This window comes from Macrobrachium nipponense, chromosome 33, assembly GCF_015104395.2.
Source record: "Macrobrachium nipponense isolate FS-2020 chromosome 33, ASM1510439v2, whole genome shotgun sequence".
Taxonomy (NCBI): domain Eukaryota; kingdom Metazoa; phylum Arthropoda; class Malacostraca; order Decapoda; family Palaemonidae; genus Macrobrachium; species Macrobrachium nipponense.
This window is the reverse complement of record NC_087219.1, coordinates 59,540,190-59,556,648: the sequence shown is the minus strand read 5'-3', so window position 1 is coordinate 59,556,648 and position 16,459 is coordinate 59,540,190. Positions and strand designations below refer to the sequence as shown.

The 16,459-nt window shown below is 41.1% G+C and overlaps 1 protein-coding gene across 1 annotated transcript in view; it reads left to right on the top strand.

The window, feature by feature from the left end:
• The first annotated feature begins 2,228 nt into the window (after window positions 1-2,228).
• Window positions 2,229-16,459, top strand: part of LOC135203222 (NADH dehydrogenase [ubiquinone] iron-sulfur protein 3, mitochondrial-like) — a 14,983-nt gene continuing 752 nt past the window's right edge. Inside the window, exons 1-5 of the mRNA XM_064232979.1 lie at window positions 2,229-2,345; window positions 2,633-2,724; window positions 3,182-3,337; window positions 13,519-13,611; window positions 16,276-16,428. Of these exons, the coding sequence (XP_064089049.1) occupies window positions 2,309-2,345; window positions 2,633-2,724; window positions 3,182-3,337; window positions 13,519-13,611; window positions 16,276-16,428 (531 nt within the window). The 5' untranslated portion in view covers window positions 2,229-2,308. The remainder of the gene's footprint in view (window positions 2,346-2,632; window positions 2,725-3,181; window positions 3,338-13,518; window positions 13,612-16,275; window positions 16,429-16,459) is intronic.

Genomic DNA, 16,459 nt, shown 5'->3' with positions numbered 1-16,459 from the left:
AGTAAAGAGGCCAAGACTTTGTAACTAGAAAGTCCCTCATTAGCAGGAGGATCGTCGTCAGACAACTCGTCTAACCCTCGATCCGACGAGGAGAACGTTCCCGTTTTGAGGAAGAGTCCTTCCAAGACCTCCTATGTCTGAAGGAGAGGAGCTCCCATTTGGCGAAGAGTCATAACCTCCCCAGGACCGAGTCCCCGATTCTTGACTCCTGGCTCTTGACTCTTGCCTCCTGACTCCTGCCTCCTGGCTCCTGACTCCTGCCTCCTGACTCCTGACTCCTGCCTCCTGACTCCGGACTCCTGCCTCCTGACTCCGGACTCCGGACTCCTGGCTCCTGCCTCTTGACTCCTGCCTCCTGGCTCCTGGCCTGCCTCTTGACTCCTGCCTTCTTGCCTCCTGGCTCTGCCTCCTGGCTCCTTGCCTCCTGGCTCTTGCCTCCTGGCTCTTGCCTCCTGGCTCTTGCCTCTTGGCTCTTGCCTCCTGGCTCTAGCCTCCTGGCTCTTGCCTCTTGCCTAGATGCCTCCACACTCTTGGCTCTTGGCTCCTGCCTCCTGGTTGACTCCTCACTCCTGGCCCTCTTGGCTCCTGCCTCCTGGGTGACTCCTCACTCCTGGCCGGTGCCAGACGTCTGATTGATTCATCCAGGTTCGTACAGGAAACCTCACCTCGGGTAGGAGTATCGATCCTGGAGGTAGATACCTCCATACGTCTGGAGGATCTTTTAATAGGAAGGGAAGTGTCTTTCCTTCTAGGAGGCTCCTTTGACAGGACTCCTACAAATGACGAAATCTGCTCCTGCATCGCCATCATGAACCTCTTTGTAGCCTCCTCTTTATCCTCTTCGGGAGGAGGGTAAGGAGGAGGGGAGGAGTCCATAGCCTCCACCTCCTGCCTCCTTCTCACTCTGGTTGGAAGAATGGCTCTTCTCGCCTTCTTAACTCCCGATGGAGACTCCTCAGGGAAGTTTTCAGGGCTCGAGTCAATAGTCGGCGCCCTCCAACTCCTCTTGAGAGGCCGAGATCGATCGGAATCTCTCCAATCACGTCTCGGTGATGAAGATCCCGACGACGAGAAACACTCACGTAGGACGCTTTTACAATAGCTGTCCTTGGCAGTCTGGGGTGTCACAGAAACCGCCGAAGGGACACCTGATCGGTGGGGGATTCTGCCACAACCTCCTTTCGGCTTTCGACATTCCTTCTCCTCTGGGCATGTGAGCTTGGAAGAGGTCTAGACCTAGGAGCGTTGCTGAGCCAACCAGATGCCCCCTCCACTACACTGGGGACACTTATATCACTGTCTAATGACAAATCACTAGCCTTACCTTGTATGGCAAGCCATTTTGTTTTCCATTATTTTGAAGGCTGCTTTTAGATCTGCAAGTTCTTTCGCTGGATCTACAGGTTTCTGCAATAGGAGAAGGGGCTGCAATGGAAGGAGAAGTAGCAATACTTACCCTTGGGGAAGATCCCAAGCTTGGAATTAGTTCAGATCTAGAACTACTTAAACTTCTATGAGAAGCCTTCCTCGCTCTCTCTCTTTCTAACTTTTTCAAATAATTAGTTAGATTCTTCCATTCGTTCTCACTCAAATTCTCACATTCTTTACAAGTATTAGTAAAAGAACATTCATACTCCCTGCACCTCTTGCATACCGTGTGAGGGTCTACCGAAGCTTTCGGCAACCTCACCTTACAGCCTACATTCACACAACGTCTCACAACCATACCAGAGTCAGACATATTTTAAAGAAAAATCCAAAATCAAGTCCACAAAACAGTCCACAAAAGCGTATGCCAATCCACAATCCAGATACGTCACCAAAAGTCGGTCAAGAAGATCAATTGCCGGCGAAAAAAGAAAACCAATCGAGAGGAACCAAACAACAATGTTGATGGTCCGGCGACAGAAAGAATTCCGATTAGAAAACGGGGATGGTTCCTAGTCCTGCCACCCCAGGGCAGGGCGGTAGATCACCTGACCTACCTGTAGCGTGTGCCGCGAAATTTGTTTGAAAATTCTGTCGGAGACGACGGAGTCTATAGCTAAGTATATACTGGCAGGGAAGTTGAATGTATAAAATACATTTTTCTGTCCTCTTTCCTCATTTACTTCTTCCTCATCCTCATTGGTCCCCCACTGGATGTTGAAATTGCAGCAGTTTCCAGAACATTTTCTCAAAATTCTAAAAAAATTTATGGGAATAGCTTGTATCAGTAAAAAATTTTAATTAATGTTGTGCCTAATTTTGTTTCTTGCAAACTAACATGATTATGTTCTTTTGACAATTATCAGGTTTACCTCGAGGAATGGTGGTTCGTCATAGCAGCACTCAGCTTACCCACCGTAAGTAGAATTTCTTTGTTGTATGGGTGGTTATGGGGTTTGGTGTATTCTTTTACTTGAGGCATGGAGACATCAAATCAAAGCAGAGCTCACAATAATTTTATAAATATATATATTTTTGCCATTTATCCTGTGAGAAATATTATTCTATATTAGTTGAGGGAGCTGGGGTACTATATTCACATAGCTTAATTGTTTTTAAGGTTTATGTGAACATTTAGGTTTTCATATTTTATACTCCCTTTCTGACTCGAGATATATTCTAATTTAGTATACTTGGATTTCAGCAACTGTACGACCAGTCAATGCAGTTGAGAGACAGAATATAAGTGAATTTGGACAGTATGTGGCTGAGTGTATGCCAAAGTACATTCAGAAGGTAAGTGGTATTTATTTGCACACATTCAAAGTACTAGTGGTATACTATGTATAATTTGAAGTACCACAATATATGGGCATACCCTGTAAACCAACATTTTAACAACTGATATTTGCCCAATACAATAATTATCACTCAAGCTTTCTGTAGAATTCTATGTAGTTTCAAAGCCTTCTATGAGGTTTCAAAGCCTTTAGTTTAGCATGGATCTTTGTCCATGACATATTATTTTGTTTTCAAGGCATACATGAATTCAGTTACTGATGGAATATATCAGGAAACCAGAGGCCTTTTTCAACCCATTGGCAAGTGAATTGGCGACTTTCCCCATTCTGGATATCACAACTACCCACAAACTTCTATTTACCGTAGCTTATCAGATTAAGTGCAGTGGCATTAAAATTTATTTAAAATACAAAACCATGATGTAACTAATTTTACTTTTATCATTTTCCAGGTTCAAATCTCAGCTGGGAATGAGCTAGAATTGTTAATTGCACCAGAAGGAGTTATCCCAGTATTAACATTTCTGAAAGATCACACCAATGCCCAGTATACTAGCATTTCGGATCTGTGTGGGGTAGATTACCCAGCAAAAGCATTTCGATTTGAGGTAAGTAAAAGCTGACTCATTAATCAATAATGGAGTTTTTCTTTTCTTCTTTTAATGATGGTAAATTCCACATATATACAGTGGTACCTCGGTTTTTGTATATAATCCATTCCAGAACATCCCACGAAGTCCAAAATATACAAAATCCGAAACAATAATTCCCATGAGGAGTATATAATGTAAATCCAATTAATGCATTTCAGACAAAAAATATTTATAAAAAATACATTTTATAGAGAGTAAATACAGAAAACAATGAGAAATAAATATGACTAATGAAATGGATGAATAAACATTTAACAGTACTCTTACCTTTATGTCAGGTATCAAGGACCTATCTGGGGTTAATTCTCTTCATTTTTTACTGGCACCATCTGGGGTTACTTCCCCTCTTTATCATTACTGGCACTAGGACAAGCTTGAGAGTCACTGGACCCCTGTGGCACAACAAAACTGTCCAGAGACATTTGTATATAGCATCTTTTGTTCATGAAACTTACCTGTCAGATATATATATAGCTGTATTTTCTTTTTGAAGTCCGACAGAATTTAAAAAAACTTCCGACACATGCCAGTGGTCGACCAGGTGGGGTTAGTACCCATCCTTCCCCCGCCGCTGGGAGGCGGGTATTAGGAACCATTCCCATTTTCTATTCATAATTTTTCTGTCGCCGGTGCTGAAAACACCTGTTTTTCAGTACCTTCGGCTTAGGATTTTGGAAACTTCATTGCCGCTAAGTATCCTAATTGTCTTTTTAATTTATTTACTTGGATTGTGGCTAGGGCATACGCTATCTTAAATTGTTTGAATTTTATTTATTTTTTGCATAAGATATCTGAATTCTGTTAGGCTAGTTTTCAGAGGGTGTTTGTCCTTGCAAAGGATAGGGTGTGGCTCCGCCGAAAGCTTCGGTAGAGCCGCACTTGGTATGCACGAGGGGTATGGGTCTTGCTTCTTTCTTGAGATTTGTCATGTAAGGAGTGTGAGACTTTGTCTAATTCCGTAAGGAAGACGTATGATTTCGTATGTACGCAATTAATCAGTAAACATGTCTAATTCCGTAAGGAAAAAGAAAAATGATGATTCGTATGTAGGCATTAATCATAAACAAAAGTCAGGGTAGTGAACCTGCTAACCTTCCTGTAGACTTTATTTTGCCTAACCCTATAGTATGGCCTACGGGTTATGAATATGTCTGCGAGAGTGATCGCTCTCCTTCATTGTTGTGAAGAGTGCTACTTCTGTTATTGTTACTCCTAACCCTGTAATGTTGCCTTCGGGCCCTAAAACAGTGTCTGTAGAGGTTATTGCCCTTTCTCTTATACTCTTTCGATTCGTAACTTAGAATCGAAAGTGCTTGCTTTAGAGAGCAATAGTGAAGTGGCTAAGTGCCAGTGACAGTGCCTCTTGTGTAGTGGAGGGTGCGTCAGATCGGCTCCTTATACGCCTCTAGGTCTAGACCTCTGTCGGACTCCCAGGACCACAGGGGAGAGGGAGGGCTGTCGAAAGCCAAAGGAGGGTTACGAGGAACCCCCACCGATCTGGCGTGCCTTCGGCAGTTTCTGATGAAAATCCCCAGACTGTCAAAGTGCGTGCACGTGCACGAATCCTGAAGGATTGCTTCTCGTCCTCCGAGGCGTCCTCCCCGTGCAATGGGTTGGAGCTCTCGGAAGGACTCGCGCCCTATAAGAAGCTTTAGAGAGAGGACGCTTCACGTCCTCTCTCTCGTCAGGAGGAACGTCAGATCGGCCCTATAACGCCTCTAGGCCTGGACCTCTGTCGGACTCCCAGGACCAGGGAGAGGGCATGTCGAAAGCCGAAGGAGGGTTACGGGGAACCCACATCGATCTGGCGTCCCTTCGGTAGAACCTGTTGACGCTTCCCAGGCTGCAGAAGATCGTGCACGTGCACGAATCTCGAAGTATTGCTTCTTGTCCTCCGAGGCGTCCTCCCCGTGCAGGGGTTGGAGCTCTCAGAAGGACTCGCGCCCTCTAAATAGAAGCTTTAGAGAAGAGGACGCTTCACGTCCCCTCTCTCTCGTTATGCGTTTCAGTGAGAAGTAAGAAGGCGAACGTTGCCTGATCACGTGTACGTCTTTCCACCGAGAAATATGAAAAAGAAGGCAGTTTCTCTCGCTTGTTTTGACGCCTGTCAGGAGCGTGACGCTTTTCTGCACGCTTCTTTTGACGCTCGGCTTGAACGGGACGCTCGGATGGACGCTCGCCAGGATGCCGAGCGTCCTCGCCAGTGGGCGCCGAGCGCGCGCCAGCGCACGCCAGGTTTGTCTCCTGGCTGAACGTTTCTGTTGAACTCTTCAAGCTCTTGTTAAGATTTGAGCCTCAAGAATGTGAAGTAAGCAGTGCTTCGGAGGAAGCTTTAAGTGAACAGACAACTTCGTCTTCGAAACCCAGCAAAACCTCGGGTTTCGTGAATTCAAGAGGTCTCTGTCAATATTATTTTGCTTTTCGCAAAGGTGGATGGAGTTAAGGAAAGCTCAAGGGAAGATCTCGTTTTCTCTACCGCAGTCAAGACTTTGCGATAAGGCAGTTACGGGTTATGTAAAGGCTCGACGTCCTGCACGTCAGGACTCTCGGCAACGTTCAGTAGGATTCTTGCAAAGGCACTCATCAAAAGGACGCTCTTCAGGAAAGCGCAAGACAGGACTTCCTTTGCCAATACTGCCAATAAATTTTAAGCTTTAGCAGGCATTAGTTGTGATACGGGAGAGGAAGCTGGTTGGAGAATTTCTTCCTCTTCCCAGGATAATTTTGCAAGCTTTTTAGCCCATCTGAAAGGGTTTTTCAGATGATAGATTTTGTTAGTTTCTAGTCGGGACTACGCTGCCGAATTGAACATCGTTGTTCTACCTGCCGTAAGCCCAGTCTCTTAACAGGATTCTTGCCCCTTCCTCGTTTGAGACGGGAATCGAAAAATAAAACGCTTGACTTCCTGGATTACGTTTTGTCAATTCAGTGACTTTCCCCCATTGACCAATGTATACTATCGTTTTTGTCAAGTAAAGTGGGTATCCCCTCATTGACAAAAGAAAATCTCTTTGTCCCGTAAATGGGTTAGTTCTCATTGACAAACATCTCATTAACTTGATATTGGCGTAAGCGAATAAGCTCTTATTGACAAGATTCGGAAGAGCTCTCATTCGTCATTCGCAGACTCGTACAAGAAATAGACTTGTAGACTACGTCAATGAACGCTTATGTCCATAACATAAGAAGCTTGAGCTGTCTGCTTTGATTCTCTAAGTTTTTGTTCATGAACTTGCCTGTCAGATATGTATGTAGCTGTATTTCCGAATTCAGCTATATTATGTCTTCCAGGTAGTATGAACAAACTTTATTGTAATATAATATCATATTTTGCCTTGCGTTATTTTCTACTGGTTGGTTCAAGTCGTATACGCTTGCTGTAGTTACCTCTTCGGATGGCAACCGAGAGGTCTATTGTCTATTATTTTAAGGACAATTTAATCGTTACTCCCTGCAGCCTTCCAGGAGTTTCCGATTTATCTTTTACCGTTGTATGGTAGTGTTATGTCGACACAAACGCATCTATATATTTAGCATTTTCTGTTTCGCTTAAATATACTAGCTTGAGAGTCTCTTTCTTCTCAAAAATAACGGACCTATTTCTTTGTAGAATAGGGTAGCTGGCAACTCAGGCATAAAGTTAAGAGGCGTTCGTAGCTGCTGCTGTGACTGTCCTCCAGTCCAACCGAGCCAGTACCAGCTCGTGCGCTGTCACGCGCGGTAGGTTACGTCTCTCTCTCCTGCGGGATTGACTGAATACCGTATCTCTGTGGCTGGCGGTTACATCTCCTCCTGCGGGATTGACTGACTAACTCGTATCTCTGCCCTAAGACAATTACGGACTTTAGCCTAAGATTGAGGGGATTTCTTACATGAATGAATAAACATTGCATTCGTTTTGCCTTACTATGTTCAACAGAGATATCTTTCTCCTTTCGGTGCTCGTTACCGCACGGTATAGGACTACGAGTCTACTGCAACATTGCACTATTATATGCTCTCCTGCTTAGGTAAAGCGCAGCCTTATTAGGGAAGTAAACATACTGTGTGAGGGAATGGATGAGCTTGCTGGGGACCATTTCCTTCCTAAAGAAGTTTGTTTCTCTGAATAGACTGCAATTCTGACCTCTATTTGTTTTTCCTTCCGGAAACTGAAATTTTATTCGAGATCTAGGAATGATTCTGAACAATCAATCAGTGCGTCAAGTATCACCTGAGGTGATAGAAAGAAGGTGCTGGACATCTGGAGAGGGTTTCAGATGTCCTGGATCATATCTGATAGAAGTGGAAGCAATTCGGTCGTCCCTCCAGTCCTCGAAATGAGTTTTTGGAACCAGTGGTCCATATCAACTCTGATCTTCCACAGCTCTCTCATATCTTAGGAAGTATCTTCTCTCGGTCCCTGTTCTGGGTTTACGAGAAAGAGCCTATTATAACAACAGACGTAGAATGTAACGATCCTTCTAGAGTTCGTTACAGGATTGCAAAAGTCCGTACGAATCGTCTCGATCGCGGCATCAACTATTGACTTCCGAGTGGAATCTTTCTTTAGAAGTAAGTTGAGAGAGTTGTGGAGACTTTAGGGACGCCCTTTCATTCTTCTCTTCGATATGTTGAGGACAAAGAGGCTTCTTCTTCTCTGCTCCCTTATTCTCGATCCGGGATCGGTACCATTAAACGCCATCCTATGATATCGAATGGGGATGGATGTTTAGTCTCTTTTCCCCTTTTTCAATCGCTTAGGAAATGTAATAAGAGGATTTATGACGTCACAGGGAGCGACAATGACGCTGATCGCCCCATGTTGGCCTTCAGGATCCTGGATTCACAGAGGTCACGTCCTTCCTAGTTCACTTTCCAAGGACCACCTTTTCCGAGAGAGTCGGTCTACTCTAACTCGAAAGGTACCTATACCTCTCCGCTCTGAGTCTGACTACGTTCAGACTATCGAGATGTTGACAGGAATAAGATTACCGTCTTCCATTTCCGTCTGAAGAATGGGATAAGCTGGCAGTCACAACTATTAAAGAATACGCAAATATGTTGTTGACGGCCTTTGGGCTCAGAGATTTGCTTCTGTCAAACAACAAAGCCCTTCACGATCTTTGAGTTCTGTGGAATTTCGAAACTCGCTCACCATCTACTTTTTGTCTCACCTGTTTTCTCGGAGTCAGACACTCGTGCGAGATCAGGTGACATATAGTAGCCCTGAGTTTCTTGTTGACGAAGTCGGTTGCGTTTATACACCCCCGATGATCGTGTAACATGAGACCAGGTTGGACTGTCAGGCATTCTTCCTTCGGGACTGAATCGCCTTTTTGCTCCTCGCTCCTTTCTCCTGGCACCAGAAGCTCGAGTCAGGAGTTGCTCAGGAGTTGATTCGCTGACGACGTTGGGTTGCGTTGATACACCCCCCAAGGTTTGCTTAGATTGAATCGCCCAGGCAGTCCAGACATCTATCCTTCAGCAAAGAATAGTGCCTTATGGTCTTCAGGGTACAGCCTTGCTGTCCTTGATTCATCTGACTGGTCCACTGGTCGGTCACCTGACTTTAGTACATACGGACTGACTGTGCTTGTCCAGATCGAAGCTTTCAATATGGAACTTAAGACGTAGTCTGAAGTTCTTGATGTCAAAGCATTCGAACCTCTCCTACCTGTTAACTTCTTGCATGTGATCAGGAAGGCTTTCTTCTAACCACCATAGATACGACAAAGAGGGTTAGTGAGATTTTAAGCCATCGTCACAAGTTTTGGCTTTAGAGAACACAAGGCGGTGTGCTCTCTAAGCCTTCTGTTGTGGCCTAAGAATGGAAACCCGTTTTGTCCTTGGACAAGAGCTTGGAAGCAAGGATGGCACAGTTAGTGGGCAGGAGCCAGAGAGAGTCCTGTGCCCTGTGGCGGGTCTCTCAAGTTTTATCTACATAAAACTCAAGAAAGTCTAAGTCATTCGCGGGCAATCTGCAGTGTTTCCGAAAAAGACCAGACTTGCCCATATCGAAGAACACCCTGGCTTTAGTGTTAAGGAGTTCTTTCAAAAATGCTCCTTCATTGTGTTTGCACAAAGATTTGAAATCTTTTTATCTGAATGCTCACGAGGTGAGGGCGCGGCCTCGAAGCATTTCAACAGAGCATGGCACTCAGCAACATCCTGAGTACCATGTTTTAGCGAAGCAACTCTGTGTTCACTTCACACTCCCTGCGAGATGTGAAGATGGCATATGAGATCTGCTGCTCGCTAGGGCCATACGTTCTGCAGACACAATCTTGGGGGCAAGAAGTACCACTCATCCTATCCTGTAGAAAATGGTTATGGAAGAGCTCTTAATTTAGGTGTTGAGTCGCCGACACGGCGACTTCTTAACTCTTAAGCCTTAGTTAACACACCTTAACTTTGGCTAGTTGGTCAGGTGGTGATATATATATATATATATATATTTATTTTACTTCTTAGCCCTCATGGTATGGTCAATATGGTCTAGTCACATTGTGGTCACGCCCCCGTTGACAGATCATCTGGAGTGCACCAGCTTTATAGGTCTCTACCTCGCTGGCAACTCTAGTAAAGCAGAAGCAGACTATGGTGACAGTAATCACGAAGTCAGCTATGCTAACAGGTGGAACCAAGATGTAAATCATCTGCATGCATTTGTTTCCCAAAAATCCTTCTATTCTGTCCCTTCCACCTCCAACGGTGGGATTCAGCTATATATATATCTGACAGGTAAGTTTCATAACAAAAATGATATTGTTATGATACAATAAAGTTTGTTCATACTTACCTGGCAGGATATAATATAATCAAGTACCCTACCCACCACCTCCCCCTCAGGGGACAGTGGAAATAAAAATTATGAATAGAAAATGGGAATGGTTCCTGATACCCGCCTCCCAGCGGCGGGAATGGGAAACTAACCACCTGGCCGACCACTGCGTGTGTCGGAAGTTTTTTAAATTCTGTTGGACTTCAGAAAATACAGCTATATATATATCTGCCAGGTAAGTATGAACAAACTTTATTGTATCATAACAATATCATATTTAAATTTACCTAAAGTGGAACACACCATTGTCATTGAAGATGTTGGAGACATGGATTACATCTGTGTTGGGTGATAATCCGCCACAAAATCTTTTACATCACCCCACTTTGCAAACGTGTCCTTAATCACTGAAGTAGGCACAATATGTATGCCAGTTTGCTTTCTCAATTTTTCAAACAATCCTCTGCTGGTTCATGCAACACCCACCAACACTTTGCTACAAGTTCTTTCTTAAATTCTGTAGTGTTTTGCACCATTTTTATAGAAGGGCTGGCATTTGGAACTTTCTTTGGCTCCATGATGGCTTATTTAGCAGTTGCACTTAAAAAAAAAAAAAAAAAAAAAAAACTAAAAAAAAAAACAAAAAAAAAAAAAAAAACTACACAAAAGCAGAATGGGTCACAGGATGCTTTGTTTGGGCGTTCAGTACAGGACCTAGTCACAAGTGGGCCCTGGAAGGAAAGTTTCCTGGTGTACGATATTCAAGGATATGTATGAAACCTGAGTCAAAATTTCATCAGAAAAAGTCTACGAAAACTGAATCGTACGAAAACAAGGGCGTACAGAATCCGAGGTTTGACTGCATAATAAAGTGTCTTATCCTCTCAGTTCTAGTTAATGTTTGTTGGTTAACCATAAGCCATTTTTGTCAGTAAATGTGACTTGCATCACTATATATTTTCAATCAAAGTCAACTCTACTCTCTTCCAGAAAAATTCCAACTAGATTATTGCTTGTTAGTAAAATTTGTTTATGAGATATTTTGATTGGTCAACTCTACGCAATTTATATTGGTAAAAAATATCACAGTCATTACAATTATTATTGCAACCAAAGTTTTTTTTTCTATTAGTAAAATGTTTTATGTGTAATTCAACAACTTAACCATCCTGTACAACATGCTAAAATAGAAGGAGATCTTGGATGTTGGAAGTTACAGCAGAGAGAGGGCTGGATTAGCAGAGGGTCCTTTGGCCATGGAATAACAACTTTCACAAAGCTTCTGCTTGGGGACATCAATCTCAAACAAGGCTCAGGTTCATCCACCTCTTAAGAGGTGAGAGTCTGCTGTACAGGCCATGAAGGAAGTAGCTCATGAGTTGTTGAAGATGACAGGAGGGAGTGACAGATGAGGAATCCCCAAGACAGGTCATAACTATTGACATGTTTAATGAATGTCGCTCTCTGACCCTACTCCCAAGCCCCACAGATTTCTCTTAACCTCTTCTTTAAAAAATACACTCATCAGTGGAAAGAGGATGATATACAAATGAATATAATAAAAAATTCCCAAACATTTTCTGTAACTTCCGTGGGGAGTTGAAAGTAAATGTTTCCAATCCTGTGCTGGGCTTCCTTTCAAAGATTCATGAAAATACGCTAATTTTAGTGAGTTATATATATTGTTTCTAATATTTTTTCTTTTATTTAAAAAAATTATAATTACAGCTCACATAATATTGTAAAAGATAAGGAATAAAATCAGCAACAATCCCTTAGTATATTTATGGACAAATATTTACAAGATGTACAGGGATGGAGATGAAGTACTTTTTAGTGAGGTATAGGGACGGGGAGCAGTACCTTTGTGTAATACATGTTCTTTCTAATATTTTTACTTTATTTTGCAAAAATGCAATTACAACTGACATACTTTTGTAAAAGATAAGAACTGAAAGCAACAGCAATCCCTGAGTATGTATATTTATGGGCAAATGTATACCAGATGTACTGGAACTGGGAGAAGAAGTACATTTTCCCATGAAATCTCAAGTCAGACTATTCTTCCTGTGTCCTGAGCTGAGGTGTGAATGTTGCCACAATTGTTGCCATGTAGTCATGTATGGCCACATTGAAGTAATGGGAAGTTTTTTCCACAAAATTAGTTCAAATATCATGGTGAAAAATAACAATAATCATGCAGTCCAAACCGGAGATTTTCTGATGCAATTATAGGGATCATAATATCCTTCCCATCCCCAGGGTGTTAAATCTCTATCAGCCATTCATCCAAGATGTCATTCAGCTTTATGGTATTAATTTCTTTGAAGAGCAATTTAACCTTTATATGATAATTGGGTTTGATATTAGCTCCCTTTAAGCACATTGTGTAGTCAACTATGTAGTACATACTTACTATACAAGGCTTAATTTAGGTTGTTTAACTTGACTTTACTGTAAGCACAGACATATGTTTTTTGTTTAATAATTCTGATTTCTTATTGAGTGGCAGTACATTATAAGGGGTTTTCCACTCCATATTTAAAAAAAACTTTGGTTGCAATAATAATTGTCAGCACTTGAGAACCAAGGAAACATCACACGTCTGAGGCTTGAGCTCTCTAGAAGAACTCGACTGCTCAAACCCCTTAACTAGCAAGGAAAGTTCCCAGGAAGAGGAGATGTTGATACCTTTAAGGCGTAACACCAAACTCAGGGTCGCCCTGTAGCCTCTAATGACAGAATCCACTACATCGTATATTTAGTGCCTTTGTCAGATGCTGGGACTATAAGTACATAACCTCATTGGAGGAGCTCAGGCTTCACTCATGTGTAGCTGTTATGCTCTCAGAAGCCATAAGAAACCAAAGAAGCTGTGGAGCCTGAATCTTTTGATCCAACCAATTTGGAATTTTTTTCCAAATAAAATACTGTTGGAATGGGAATACTACTGTACTTTTGAAATTTGCCAAAAATCAGTTGGTGAATAGTCTAACCATGCAGGATCAGTAAGTTGGGATCTACTCTTCCATCCCAAGATGTAGATTAACAGTATAATATATATACATTCTAAATCTATAATATAGATTTAGAATGCAACTTTGGATGTAATTCCTTCCAGAAGTTTTTATTTCCTCCAGAATACCTTTTTGCTCCATGTGACAATATTATAGCATATTTCTGTCTTTATCATATTTCTGTTGTCATGATTATTGTTTATGAACAGCTTCAGTATACGTATATAACATTCATGCTTCGGTATACGTATATAACATTCCTGTAATTGTGAATATTCTAAATGCTGATTGTTCATTGTATTGCAATGTTAAGTTAGTTGGTTTTTCCTCTTTATGAAGTTAATTTTCTTCTGCAGGTGGTTTACAACCTTTTGTCACTGCGTTACAACTCAAGAATTCGTGTGAGAACTTACGCTGATGAACTTTCACCGGTTGATAGCGCTTGTGAAGTAAGTTTAGTACTAATTTTCAGCATAACTGTGTGTACATTTTATTGTAGTATGCAACATAAGAATGATTGTTGACATAGCATATGCCTTATTGAAAGGTTTACTATTATAGATATGAGGAAGGAATGTACTATTGCTTATGGTGGTTATTTGTGTTTTACTTATTCACCTTTTATTTAATGATGTGATATGCCTGAGTTGCAGTTATTTTGATAATCTGTTTCATATTTTTGGGAAGTTTTTAAAATGCTCAGAATATAGTTGTTTGTATGGAGAGACAACTACTAATAGCTCAACATGATTGTGCTATGACTCGGCAAAAATCAAAATTTGGAAGAAGCACAAAGGAATTACACAAAGATCTCCAGTAGAACATGTTTCACTAGCTTGATATGCACACCCAAATGCAATTGTGGCGAGAAACACAATGGATTGTGTAGGCTGAGAGAGGTCAGGGTGCATGTCCAGGCTTAGGTACATTATTCTTTTGTTTATCAGTAAGGACACGACAACCTGTGCAATGTGCACTGGATACTCCACATCTATTAAAAGCTATGGTTTGTATACCTAGGAGACATACAAATTACTTTTAAAATTTGGTATGTTAGTACAGTTTAAGCGTTTATTTCATTAATCATAGGACTGATATTTCATTAGCTATTCTGCATTATTAGTGTAGACTATTTATAGTGGAAAGCTCTAAACCTGAAGTTTCAGTAGTGCATGATTAAAAGCAGTATGAAAAAGTCGTGAATGTTATGACTTTGAGACTTTTTGTTACTGAAGCCTATCCTGTGCTTGTGTAAGCTGATGGGCTTGTTTTGAAATAAGTTTTGTTGCTTAGGTAAAGTTGGTAAAAATTGCAGATGTTCAGAATATCTGAAAACAAGACATGCTCTCAAACCATGTAACCTTTCATTAGCCATACAGAGTACATGGTTTCATCCCTGTAGGGAGTTAGTACATCAGTGCTCCTCTTGTGGTGCACTGTAGGCATTACTCAAGGGGACATTACTATGGGTTGTGTGCGGTGCCCCTTTGGCTCCTAGCTGCAACCCCTATCATTCTTTTTTTTACTGTACCTCCATTCATAATCTCTCTCCCATCTTACCTTCTTCCCTCCTAACGATTGATTCATATTGCAATTGAGGTTTTTCTCCTGTTACACCTATCAAACCTTTTTACTGTCAATTTCTGTTTCATCGCTGAATGACCTCACAAGTCCCAGTGCTTGGCCTTTGTCCAAAATTCTATGTTCTATTCTGTTCTACATGGTTTCGTAATCTTTAAAGACAGCAGATTATTGTATAACATCAACAGCTTCCTGCTAAGCTACTCCTTAGATGGAGGAAGGCCAAGCTGTTCAACTTCTTTACCTTTATCCTGCTCAAGTTTCCACTTATTATTTAATAAGGTGAGCTCTGTAAAAAATCAAGTCATGATTTGGTGGTATTGATTAAGCTACTGCCTTTTATTCTATATTTGCAATGTAATGATGATAATCCGGTGACAGTAGGCTCACTTATATTTCCACAGTGGTTGTAATAAAGGTTTATCACTACTTTTGCTGTGTTTAGAAGTCATACATTAGATTTTTATAATAAAATTGGATAGTTCAGTACCCTCTCATGTGATTTTTAATTCAATGAGGAATTTCTTATGTTGGAGACACTTGATCACTTATTACATTGGCTGAAATCTGATGGTGATTAAAAACCTTAGGTTAACTACGTTCATAGAATTGAAAACATTGTCCATTCTTTAGTGCTTGGTCATGGAAGACAAAATGAATGTTAATCCTTGTTTGAAATTGACATGTTTAAGTAAATGGTAAACAAGGCCTCTTCCTATAAAGAAAGCCTCATTTTTATTGCCAAAATCTCATGCTTTGGCCATTTTGTTAGTTGTAAACAGCTCACACATTTTAACGTGTAAATATGTGTCGGTGTAAATATGTCAGGTGTAAATATGTATCGTGTTTTCTAAGTTTCTTTAAAATCCCTTTATGTACTACCTTGTTCATATCATCATCATGACTCTTCAGAATTGGTATTTAATGATTTTGTTCTCTTTGTGTTGAGTTATAGTCTCATTCAAAGTCCAGTGTAACACTAATAAGTTGGTACTGTATGTGATGGGTTTTTTTTCTGCTTTGCTGGAGTTGTAGTAGCTTTACTGTTTAAGAACATTAACTCAGCCTTGTGGTCTAACTGTTTAATATTTTAATTATAGCTTCTTCTTAGCCATAAACTGCTGTTGTTTGTTGTGTGTGATTAATGCTTTATTGAGGGGAATTGGTTAATGAAAATAGTGTAGACCATTTTTGACATAGCCTGAAATTTACAATTATGAGTGCATGAGTGAGATTAAAGTTGCATTGTAAATATAATTTATCATTGCAAAATGTATGTTGGTCAAGTTGTCAGTGTATGATTCTGGAAGGGCTGGTTTTTTATTTGATGAATAGCACCTTGGTTGAGGGACACATTCTGTATAGATCTATCAGATCCAGTGAAAAAGTCATAAATCATCTTCTTCTTCTTCTTCTTTTTTTGCATGGATCTTTTACCCAAAAGAATTATGGAGAGGTTTGCCTGAATACAGTTAACCATGTGTTATTTTGGACATGGTACTTATAATTAATATTCTTATATTTTTCAATAGGTATACCAAGGAGCAAACTGGTATGAGCGTGAAGCATGGGACATGTATGGCATCTTCTTTGCCAATCATCCAGATCTTAGAAGAATTCTTACTGATTATGGTTTTGAGGGTCATCCTCTCAGAAAGGACTTCCCTCTCTCAGGTTATGTTGAAGTAAGTACATGTATTAAGCTTTTTTTAGTTT